The 12,500-nt window shown below is 39.0% G+C and overlaps 1 protein-coding gene and 1 long non-coding RNA gene across 3 annotated transcripts in view; one reads left to right on the forward strand and one right to left on the reverse strand.

Moving 5' to 3' along the window:
• LOC138034428 (oxidoreductase NAD-binding domain-containing protein 1-like) overlaps positions 1 to 12,500 on the forward strand; it is a 25,142-nt gene that overhangs the window by 4,789 nt on the left and 7,853 nt on the right. For both annotated transcript variants that reach the window (XM_068881819.1, XM_068881833.1), the window contains exons 4-5: positions 1 to 127; positions 8,244 to 8,483. The exon at positions 1 to 127 is cut by the window's left edge and continues 15 nt beyond it. In XM_068881819.1, the coding sequence (XP_068737920.1) occupies positions 1 to 127; positions 8,244 to 8,483 (367 nt within the window). The remainder of the gene's footprint in view (positions 128 to 8,243; positions 8,484 to 12,500) is intronic.
• Positions 1,201 to 2,802, reverse strand: LOC138052712 (uncharacterized). The gene is made up of 2 exons (XR_011133139.1): positions 2,688 to 2,802; positions 1,201 to 2,506 (listed from the first exon to the last, which is right to left on the reverse strand). It is a non-coding gene; the product is annotated as an uncharacterized lncRNA (long non-coding RNA).

Here is a 12,500-nt window from a genome sequence, read left to right on the forward strand (position 1 = left end):
TCCTGGTTTGTCTACTGTTGGTGGATTCTCAATCTGCTCCAGTCCAAAAAAACTTAAAGAGAAAAGTATCATAGAGCTTGCTGTGAAATATTCTGAGCACCCTCCTGCATTTTGGATCCATAACGAGGTTTGTGCTTCAATCAATCATTTAGGAGTTTCCGTTATTTTAGTACAGTTAAATGGTGAGTTGTGTATTTTTGGACTTGATAATAGCACCATAAAGGTTCAGATACAGCTGGGAGATTCCCAATCATGCACGGCTACAGGGTCCCTCATCACCCTTGGCTGAAAGGAAATAGAAACCACTGCCTTGTACACTAGGTAAATAATAATATTAGTCTTAGTCTAAATAGTTTCCCTAAGGACCCAATTCCGTAGTTTTCTTTTAAAATCATCAGCAGCATTTATGCATACATGAGGGTGTCAACAGGGTGAAACCGTTTGGCGTAAAAAACCTGAAAATTTAACCGTTAGTCGTGAAAAAGCCTCAAGGGATGCTAAGGCATCCTACGTTTCACAAAGTTCGATGAAATCAAAAGTTCAAGTGCATTGGAATCTACTCAACAGAGCAGTCAAGCCCACAATGCATAAGAGTATCGACGGGGCCCTAAAAGGAGAAGATGGTACCTTAATACTTGATGATAAAGGAAAAGCTTTTAGTTTGAATGCATACTTCGTAACAATAAGATATAAACTGGCCAACACTTTTCTTTGTCCGACAGGTGGTTACGATCAATTAGATTTAGATACACAAATATATCAGAATTCACCACCACTGCTGAGGGAGATATATTTAACAATTATTCCACGAGCCTGCGTTGGATATGAGATGATAGATAGCCAAGTGGCGAGTGGAATAATTGTTTTATTAAAAACGACCACAAGATATAGAAAACTAGACTACAATAAAAATAATCAAAGTGCCACTGTGGTTACTCGTGGATATGAAAGTTGGCAGGCTGAAGTTTTCTTTATGCATTAGCATTGATAGTTGGATAATTGTGTAACAGCACGGTGGGCTCTCATATGCAACTAGATACCCAAAATAATGCATGTATGTGAGGTAATCCCCTTTGCTGGAATTTAACCCTGTGAAATAAGTATACTATTTCTCCAATAGGCATAAGATTACTCGTTAACACATCCTCTATAAAGAGCTGTACCATGTGTTCAAAGTTCGTTGCACAGATAACAGGGTAATTTTGAATAAGGTCTGATTTTTGTTGCCAGGTCATATTGTTAATGTCATCAGGTTTAGCAAGTAGAACAGTATCCATTCAGTAATATTAACACTTTTTGTGCCAGTTATACATTCCTCCAACAAACCTTGCAAATACTTATCACTATATTTGATACTGTTACACTTAGAAACAGATGATCTGAACCATAACTGATCACAACAAGTGCATTATATTCAGGGCCATGTGTTATCTTATCACGAAAAAGACTGAATCACTTTTGACATGGAATGTCTAATAGAGTCTTGACCTTGACAAATTTCAGTTTGGTTTAGCCTTAAGCTCTGCATAGCTTTCCTTAAATGGTTTTATGCTTTTCTGTTTAGGTCCCTGATATGTTCTGGATTGCTTTTCTTTTCCTATTCCCTTGCTGCTTTAATATTTTCAGATCTGCTTTGGCGTTTTGCATTGTTTTTCTTTTCTCTGAACTCTTCAAGTGATTTTGTCTCTTCGGCTTGATAGATTCTCTCATATAAGCTCTTTTTTGCCACTGCTAAATGTAGAAATAATATTATTACTAACACTCACATCATTTTTGGCCATCGTTAATTAATCGATTATTACCAGGCTCTGAATTATATTATTGTTGACATTGGTAACACCGCTGATTTCATAACCTGAAATACTGTCATTGTAATAATGTAACTGAAATGCTGAAACATAGTGTCTTCCATCTAGATGTCCAGTGTTCACAGTAGTTCCCTGTTGTCCGCTTATATGACTGATAACAGTTACTGGTGCCCACCCCTCAATGGATTCATTTATACGTATAGAAACATTTAATACATCGCAAACTGCTTGCACAATAAGTGCATCACACCATGTATGTTGCTGTGACAACATATGCACAATTGGTCTGTAATGGGTCCAATAAATTTTTGACGGTTGTTTCTGATGGATTCAACTCCAGCAGCACGGACATTCATGTGACAGGAAAGATCATTGTATAACTGGTGGGCAACAGAAGAAAAGAAGCATGAACCATCTGAGGTACATTCTAGTGCCTTCAATCCTTTTTGAGCTAATCGAGCCTGCAACAGTACTATAGAAGGATTTCTCAGTATTGTATGTGCTGTAAGTTGTGCTGTATGTGTACTCGTTCCATGAGCAACAGGGCCTGGGTTCGATTCAATGTCTCCTGATATCAATAGCTTTTTTCTTGATAGACAATAATTCTCATTTTGTTGGTTCAATTTTGTCGAATGCGTAGTAGCAGATTGATCTTGAATACACAATAGAACTGACAAGTCTTTTTGTGTTTAGCAGTCCTGCGGATAATAAGATAAAAATGAAGATTAGAATCTCCTACTCTCGAAGATTGTTATGTCTGAGTTGCGGTCTAGGTATAGAGATATAATATTTTCCAAAAGCAAGAGATAAACACTTTCTCAACTCAGACGACCTCGGTACGTCCTTATTTAAATAATGCACCATACACTTTCTAATTACCTTGTCTTTCTGAAACAAGCTCGACGTTTTCTTGTAAGGAGTTAATCCTGGAAGGTTCTCTGTCCTGGGGAGCATGCCTCAGCCCTTGCTCTATCGCACTATCGCAGGAGATTGGTACGGATTTCTCATCAGTTTTCGTTACATAATCAATGACCGAGTCTTTCGACAGTTCTTCATTATGATCCACCACACAAGTACTATTGTCTGGAAGCATGGATTGCTTGGTTGCGTCACTGTTTTTCATTTCACGGATGTTGTTCAAGTTGCATTCATGTGGCTTTGATGGTATAGCTTGCAAAACTTCGTGATAGCTTCGATGTTACTCTCCAAATGGCAGTCACCTTCCAAATGGAATTTATTTATCCCCGTGAGCTTAGGGGATGAACAGGCACTGTCTTCCCACCATGTGTCTGTCGATTACATTTTTACACGTATTAAAGTCTTCGCGTTGGTCAGTGAAAGGCGGTGCACAATGAATTGCACCAATCTGTACTTGTTCAGAATATTTTGCTTCACCTTCGAAGAAAGCCATTTCTTTAATTCTTCCGTTTCTTGCTTCTAAATGCAGCGGAAGGTGCTCAAACACTTAAGTATAAAAGCGACATACAGCAATGGCGGCGCACAACCACGCGAACAGGAAGTCACAGCTTTCTAAGCTGTGTTGTGATTATCCATCCTGATTGGCTTATTAGATCGAACTTCCGGTTACGCAGGAGTGACACATTTGCATAAAGAACCTCACCAAAACTCGTGGATATATCCACGAGTAAAAAGGCCCAAAAAATCACGCATATGCTTACCGTGTTTTTAGATCATGGTATAATGGCTCATAACCCATGATGGCTTAGCCAATCAAAACTCTCGAATTGCATTATCCAATGATCCAGTTTTTAATAAATAAATATATAACACAATTCGGGTGGAGAGAAAGTGAATCAATTGAACGCTAGAAAATCGACGGGTCCAAGCAATATCGCAATCAAACTTTTAAGGATAGCGGGTCAAAACACCATTGTTCCATCCTGGTTAATTTTTTTACAAACGCAGTTTAGAATTTGGAACTCTGTATTCTACATGGAAGACAGCAAGGCTAATACTCCAGCTTATAAAAATTTAGGAGATGAAAAAGATTGCGGAAATTACCGACCGGTGTCATTGTTATGCGTACCGAGCAAACATTGTACAACACATAACTGTTAACAACTTGGTTTCTGAGAGACAGTGCGCTCACAGAAAAGGGAACTCCACCGAACATTTATTGGTGCACATCACAGAAACATGGCGGAAAGCGTTGTACTCTGGAATGGTTGTTAAGCTGCAGCATTCTTTGACTTTAAAAAAGGCCTTCGACAGCGTTTTACATGACATTTTAATGAAGAAGTTAACGAGGAACTTTGGTATCGCTGGGACATTGGCTGAAAAAAATAGTTGAACGGAAGGAAGCACTTTACAGATGAAGTGAATGTTATACAATCTGATCAAGCGCCACTACTTACAGGAATTGCTCCGGGCTCCGTATTAGGAACGACTCTTTTTACCATGTTTACCAAGGGTTTAACCACATTAATAGTGTCGTCTCAGGCTCGTTATATATGTAGGCAGACGATACAGCAGTTTATTGCATTAAAGAGATAGCGGACATGGCGATCGCACAGTTAAAAAAGGCATTACATGAGATCTGTAAGTGGTGTTTGGGCAATCGACCATACCCCCCAAGGTGCAGCAGAAAAAAGGCAGAGTCAGAGAGAATGGCTATTGTAGAAATTATTTTATTAAACAAAGTTTTTCCCATACATTTCCTGTAATTCCAAAGGCACAAAATTACAGCGAATGTATGACAAAAATGCAACAATTAGGAATTAATGTGGCTAAATGCAATTTAGGCAAAGTTAAACTTAAGGCATGCATTCCAGCATGCTTTGATACTGTGGGGGCGCCCCACAGCTTGCAGGGCCACGTGGCATCTGTATGTTTTGTCGCGCGCACTAAGTCGCTTCACTACTTTGATTCCCAGCCCACCCTCCCCTTTGGTAAGTATAAAATATATGGTCTAGGTAAGTATTGTCCATTGACGAGGTGAGTCAAGCAGAGATTAAATGTTGTATGTGGGTGCAGGAAGTGATCTTTAAAGAAGAATTCGAGAAACTGAAAGCTGGAGAGATACTTCCCGGTAACAGCCGCCTCCTGAAACTGGACCCTTATTATGACAGAGATGATCAGGTATTAAGAGTTGGTGGGAGACTACAGTTTGCTGATCTTCCCGAACTGAGAGCAAGCATCAAATAATCTTGCCTCATGGACATCCTGAAGTTGCCAAAATAGTGCAAGATGTAGATCAGTAAGAACATGTTACATGCTGGTCCAGAAACGGTGTTATAAACTTTAGGCAGAAAGTTTAACTCAAGGAAGATGTGAGGTTAAACGTGTTATCTGAAGATGTGTAGCTTGCCAGAGGAGAGACTTTCTTGTTCACCAGCTTTCGCGCATGTTGGAACTGATTTTGCGGGACCGCTGTATGTGAAAGAGGGCTTAAACATTAAGGAAGGATACGAGTGTATTTTCACATGCGCATCATCCCGTATGGTTCACTTGGAACTTACACATAGTTTGACCACTGATGAGTTCCTACAAGCTTTTAGTCGCTTGACGAACCGCAGAGACCTGTCTTTGCCACAAAGTGTGGTCAGACAATGCACAAACCTTCAAGGCAGCAAGCAGGGAAATTCAGAAATCATACGATGAACCCACTACTGAAAGTCAAAGAATGTGGAGTACGCTGGATCAAGATCAAATCAAGTCAGAGTTCTCATCACGAGGGATCAAGTGGAAATTCATTACAGAGCGTTCTCCGTGGAGAGGTGGATGATGGGAACGATTTTGCAGAGCGATCAAAGAACCACTGCGTAACTGAGGTCCTTGGAAGTGCACTTCTCCCCTTTTCTGAGCGAAACACATTTCTGGTCAGAATAGAAGGTATCATTAACCCGTGGACCACAGTAAGTGATGATTGCAGAGACCCATTACCTATTACACCTGCTCATCTTGCAATGGAATGCCAATTAACCAATAACCGGAAAGGGAAGAGGGTAGCTTGGAGGAGACCAGTAAGAGAGCTGTCGAAAGGAATCTCTATACCTGCAGAGATTACTCAATCACTACTGGAAGCATTGGAAACAATGCCTACTAGTCTCCTATCGGTAACAAACAATTAGTGGCATAAAGGGATCCCTTCAATTCAAGTAGGCGACATTGTACTTATTTTTGACGACAATGTTCCGCGTACCAAATCGCCGTTGGCTAAAGTTGAAAAGGTTTATCCAGGGACGCGACGGCCTTGTAGTTTCTACAACAGACCCGTTCAACGTTTACATAAGTTAGAGATTGAGTTAGCAACTCCACAAGTATGCCCCAAAGCAGAGGATCCAGTCATTGGTGGGGAGAAGCTGCAAACAAACACTGTTCATGCTACAAGTATACCTATTTCCAAGCCTAAATTGATTGTTGTCCTCCCCGAGGGAGGACAAGGTAGGGAGAACGTTACAACCCGTACTCGTTTTGGAAGAATGATAAAGAAGCCCGAGAGACTGGACCTATGAATGATCATACTAACCTCACCCTGCAGCTGCTGTGTAGGACTTATAGTGTCATGTGACTTTCGTTGTTTTTTTCCCGCTCTTGATATCAAAGGTGTTTTGTACATCGTAGCATTTCACTCGTATACATCCCCTTTGTAGCTGAGTCCAGTGGATTAAAGTTCAGCTTCACTTCAGTGTCTCGTCGTAATTGTTTAAGTAACGTGTGGTTTTAATTTCGCTAGTGTCAAGAGCGCTGGAAGTGAAAGTTTTAAAATTTTATGGAAATACAAATAATCGTAAATGGTTCGAACCCAGGAGTCGTATCGTAATAAGTGAAGTACGATCGTCCGCGTGAGTTTAGTCAGCTGAGAAGGACTGTTTAGGATGACAGTGACTGACGTTTCGACAACCAGAGCGGAAGTCATCTTCACAGTCAACTGATTATTTGATTGATTTGTAATTAAGTGAAGTACGATTGTCCGGGCGAGTGTAGTCCTGAGAAGGACTGCTTGTGGGGACATTGACTGACGTTTCGACAACCACAGCGGAGGTCATCACCAGAGTCAAGTGATTTGTCTAACGTCAGTAGGTGGTATAAATACTCTGGTCGTTGATCTGATTGATCAACTAAGTCGTCAGTTAAGCAGTGGTGTTATTGGCTTTGAAGACTGTAAACAGTGATTTGCGCGTTTCGATCCGTTTTTTGTTAGTGAGATGTGTATTGTCAGTAAAATTAGTCGGTTTGTCTATTGTTTGTCTGTTGTTGATATCGTCAATAAGTCGTTTGCACCAAGCACGCAGTACAGGACTGATATGTATTTGTGGACCAGATAAATTTCATTTTTTTGTCAACCGAGATTGTTCCCCATACTTTTCATGATTTTGCCACGCTTCACCAACGGAAATTACCTACTATATTTCTAGTTAATTATTATATTATAATGTAAAACAATGGTAATTGAATATTAAAATTTCAGATAACCGTCACGGGAAACAATTTATCGTTAGCCCGTAAAAAGGCCAAACATTTAACCGTTATAGGCATAAAAATGCTTTAAAATTAACCGTTAGCCGTAAAAGCCACTACCCCATTAAGATCCTCATACATTAATTGGTATCTATGTTGGTGGCAGCATCGTTGATATGGGAGTCAGAGGCAACTTCCTCCTTGCCAGGTGACTCTACACAACAGCCTTGTTATCATGCCCTTAGATATATAAAAATTATAATTACAAGTGCCATGTTGGTAGTTTCACATGAGAGTCAGAGGTAGTCTCAACCTTGATCCCCTGAACTTTTCTTTTACTGAAATACCACTTTGTAGCAATACCGTGTGCTGTCTATTAGTGCAATATTGGTTAAAAGGGTCACCAAGGAGGCCTATAGTCTACATTCCTAGAAAAGAAAAGAAAAGAACGTCATCACCTTAAAGGGGCTAGGTCACGCAATTTTAGGCAATTTCAGCACTGATCGAATGGTCATAGAATTAACTAAAATATCAAAATAACTGTTCAAAACTATAGAAGAACTCTAACAAAACACCGGGAAGCCAAGAAGGGACATGGATGGACAAAATTGGAGAGGATTGAAATGGATTGAATTTGGGTAAATTTGAAAAACGTCGGCCCACCTTTTTTCAAATTTATACCAGTCTATATCAAAATGTCATTTACACAGCTGGAAAATCATTCTCAGTTGTTATGTGGCCGTGATTTTGCAAATGAAAGACTCTTGCTCTGCCAATTTGACGTTGAGAGCTCATAATTAACAAAAGTAAACAAAATTACCTAAAATAGCGTGACCTAGCCCCTTTAAGCTTTGTACCATATTGTTTCTATTTTGCTGTTTGTAATCAATACACTGTGTTCGACAGTACGGTGTATGAGAATCATATGTAGCTTTTACCTGGAGTTCATCCCTTACTTTACGACTCCATTAAAACATGACTTGTAAATAGTAATTGGCCCTATTGCTATTTCAGTGCCATGTGGGTGACAAGGTTCAGGTGAGAGTTGGAGGCAGCTTCTATTTTGATCCCTTGTGTGGAAATGCGAACATGCCTAACCTGCTCCTTATTGCTGGTGGTGTTGGTATTAATCCTCTGTATTCTATTGTGAGACATGTGGCTGATATCTGCAGTGACTTACAAGTGCAGGAGCATTATACTGGAAAAACAATGGTGCTGTTCAGTGCAAAGAGCACAGATGAACTACTTTTTAAGGTATAATTTAAGGTGACTCAAACCGGTTTCAATAATTTGGAGGGAATGTCTTAATTGGAGGATTAACTCCACAACAGTATTTCACATTAAGGCAATGTTATGGTACCAAATGAAACACCAATAATTGTTAAACAAGATGCACTCATTATGTGAGGTAATAGGTGACCATGGCGACAAAAGAGTCCTCCAAAAACACTCTATATTTTGTATTTAAACGCTTATATGAACTCGGTGACCACCATTTTTTATTGCTGAATTTTAAGTGATTAGCAGGTTAAGCTAAAACTCTCTGCAAAGTTAAAAAAATTCTCCGGGACAGATTCAGAGCCACTTTAACATGTTCTAGTCGTGACGGAGGCATTGAATCTGTTCCAGAGAGTATTTTCTAACTTTGCAGAGTGTTTTATCTTAGCCTGCTAATAACGTTTCAGCAATAAAAAATGGGGATCACCGAGTTCGTTTTTGAGAAGTAAGCGTGTACATACATACATACATACATACATACATACATAAACTTTATTCAAGTGTCTATAACTATTTAGCTCTTAGCTAAGAGCTAATTGGGGACACTTAATTAAAATTGATCAATAAAATTAAGATTAAAAGATAAAATTGATAGATACATGTAAAGATTTACAAATTTAAATACAGTTAACGATTAACTGTAAAAATAGTTAATTATTTACAATGCTACAAACATTACTAATTTAGTTAAACATATAAATAATTTAAAAAGGGACTAAAATCAGAAGTTATCGTCAGGACTGGCACACTTGACAATTACAGCTCCCGTCCAATAATCCTTTTATGTCCATACCTCGGATTGCGTGTTTAAATGCTTCAAGGCTCGTTTTTTGACGTAAGTTAATATTTATTTTACTCCATAAATACGGTCCTAAATATCGGATACTATGTTTGCCGTATTTTGTAGTGTTTACCCTAGGGATAGAAAAATCCTTGTTACGTAAATTGTATTTACTATTTGAGATAGGGAAAATGTCAATTATAGTCTTGGGTACCAAATTATGTTTCACTTTATACATTAAAATTAAAATGTCTTGTAGTCTTCGATTTTCTAAACTCGGTAGTTTTGCCCATTCGAGGAGCTGCTCGTGCGTTGCTGTTTTATTACTGAATACAGCTCGCAAAGCTCGTTCCTGTACCCTCTCTAGCTTCTTAGTGTCTGATGCTCTGCAAAAATGCCAGACCATGTGGCAGTAGGTTAAATTCGGTAACACCCCAACCTTGTACAACTGAAGCAAGGCATGAGTAGGAACCAGTTTTTTGAGTCGATTAAGAACACCGACTTTGCTTCCTGCTTTCTTACAAATATCACTTATGTGTGAGCTATAGTTCAGTCTACTGTCAAGTGTCACTCCAAGAAGCTTAAGGGAAAGTTTAGATTCGACATTCTCACCATCAATTCTAATATTAATTGCTGCAGCTTCCGTATCCCTGTTACACAAAATCATTGCACCATACTTTTTATGATTGCCTTTAAGATAATTCTCATTATACCATCTTGATATAACTACACCCTCGTTTCTAAGAGTCTGCTCTACTTGGGATATTGATTCAGCAATAACATAAATCTGGTGGTCGTCGGCGTACATTGAGATGTTTGCATCCGTTATTTGATATGTCAAGTCATTTTGAAATATATTCCATAGCAGAGGACCAAAGGATGAGCCCTGAGGACATCCTCTTCTCATATCCTTCCACTCACTTACCACTGAATTTAGTTTTACCCGGTTTTGTCTATTTGTGAAATACGAACGCATGAGACAAAGTGCTTGCTCTGAGAACCCATATGCTTTGAGCTTGTTGATCAATAAGGACGGTTGCAATGAGTCGAAAGCTTTACTCATATCGGTGGAGAGTATGCCAACAACTTGTTTATTGTCCATAGCTGATTTCCATTCTTCTGTCAGTCTGATAATGGTTGTTTCGCAGCTGTGCATTTTTCTATATGCTGAAATACTAGAGTCGAGGATATTGTCAAAGTGCTGATAAACTTGCCCACTCAATAATTGTTCATACACTTTATCCACTGTGCTTAAGAGTGTCACAGGTCGGTAGTTCATTTCATTTAGTGGATCTTCATTTTTAAATACAGGACACCATTCACCTTTTTTCCAAGCATCTGGCCATATACCTGAATCGATGCTTGTATTGAATAGCATTGTTAATGAATCTGCAATCCCTGTAGAAGCAAGCTTCAACATTTTAGGTGTAATAGAATCCCATCCACAGGCTTTTCTAGTGTTCAATTTTTCCAATGCAGATTTTATTTGAGCACTCTTTATCTTTCTAAAATGAAATATTGGTCCTTCCTGTTCATGTATACCAGTTTTAATGCTTCCTATACTTGAGTGTTCAGACAAATCATTCTCATTCAACATGCTTGCTCTTACACCTCCTATAGCATCCGCCATGGTTGCAAAATAGTTGACCATTATGTTTGATACATTTCTCGGATCCTTTTCAACTTTTCCATCCACTTTCCTAATGTTGATATCAGATCCTTTTTGGCGCTTGTCACTTAGAAAGGGTCTAAAAATATTATAAAAATCATAAGGCTTAGAATTAAGATGATCTGCCTTCTCCTTCCAAAACTTTTTAATGGCTCTCCTTCAGCATTTTGTTGCTTCATTCCTCCATTTCTTCTTTAGCTCAGAATTTTCATTAGTTTTATTTCTAGCATACTTTTTGGCGTATTTCCTTTTTCTCCTAATGGCCTGTTTCCATTCCATTGTCATGTAGGGTACGTCAACTTGCCTGACCCTCATTTTTCTCATGGGTGTATGGGTCTCTAAAATGGAATTGAAAAGTGCTTTCCAATAATTCCACTTATCTTCCATCGTGTCAAATATCACCCACCAAGGGGCATTTGTAAGTTCTTCATTAAACATTTCAACATCAAGGGATTTCGTGCTCCTAAAAGTGATCACTTTCTTGCGATGTTTTGAAATTTTACTCTCCATTAGTGCAAACGTCAAATAATGATCACTAATTTCTGGATTTAAAATTCCACTTCTCTTAAACAGTTGTGGCTTGTTGGTGAGTATAACATCCAGTAGAGTAGATGATGTGTTCGTTACTCGTGTAGGTTCAGTAATTAGGCATTCAAGCTCATAGACCTCCTCCAGGTTTCGCAGGAGTCTACCTTCCCTTTGTTCTGGTTTTAGTCGATCCAAATTGAGATCACCTGTCAATACAATGGTATTACAATCCATTGTTGCCCACAAAAATAACGAGTTCAGTTCTTCCTCCAGCTTGTCAAAATAATTCATTCCCACAACTTTAGGGGGGCGATATACTCCTACAAAGAGCACATCATTGTTGTTGATGGAAACTTTTACGGCTAAAACCTCAATGAACTTGTATTGCCTTGGCAGTTTCACTCGCTGTGGTAATAGTTCTGTGGAAATATAAGCCAGCAGACCTCCACCACCTTTTGCTCTGTCCTTCCGGTACATATGATATCCCTCTAGATGAAACTGTGAGGATGGATATGAACCATCAATCTTAGTCTCCGATAGAAATATCACATGCGCTTTGAGTTGCCTGTTGAGAACTTTCAATTCATCAAACTTATTCTGGATACTGTTAACATTCAAATGTATCACAAGGAGCTCAGATGCATTTCTTTTTCTCTCATTTATAAGACACATGCCGTTTTCATTTTCGAAGTCAAACTCCTGATCAATTTCAGTCTCCAAGAAGTTGTCATTTCTTTCATCAATCTCATCATAAAAGGGAAGATACCGCAGCGTGCAAGAATTGCATATCCATGATTGACTTGTACCTCTAACGTTTTTACGACTGGTAGTAGCACTGCAGTTAACATGGAAGTAATCTTTACAATCATTGCATATATGCCTGTGATGATTTCGTCTCACCGTCTTCGCACATGACGGACATATCAAGTTCTCAGGCCCAGGCAGTGGGTGAATGTCGCCACTTAACTGCTGCTTTAGTATCGATGGATTAAATGTTGCCGTCCCCTTCCTGTAG

The sequence above is a fragment of the Montipora capricornis genome, chromosome 1, assembly GCF_036669925.1.
Source record: "Montipora capricornis isolate CH-2021 chromosome 1, ASM3666992v2, whole genome shotgun sequence".
Lineage (NCBI taxonomy): Eukaryota > Metazoa > Cnidaria > Anthozoa > Scleractinia > Acroporidae > Montipora > Montipora capricornis.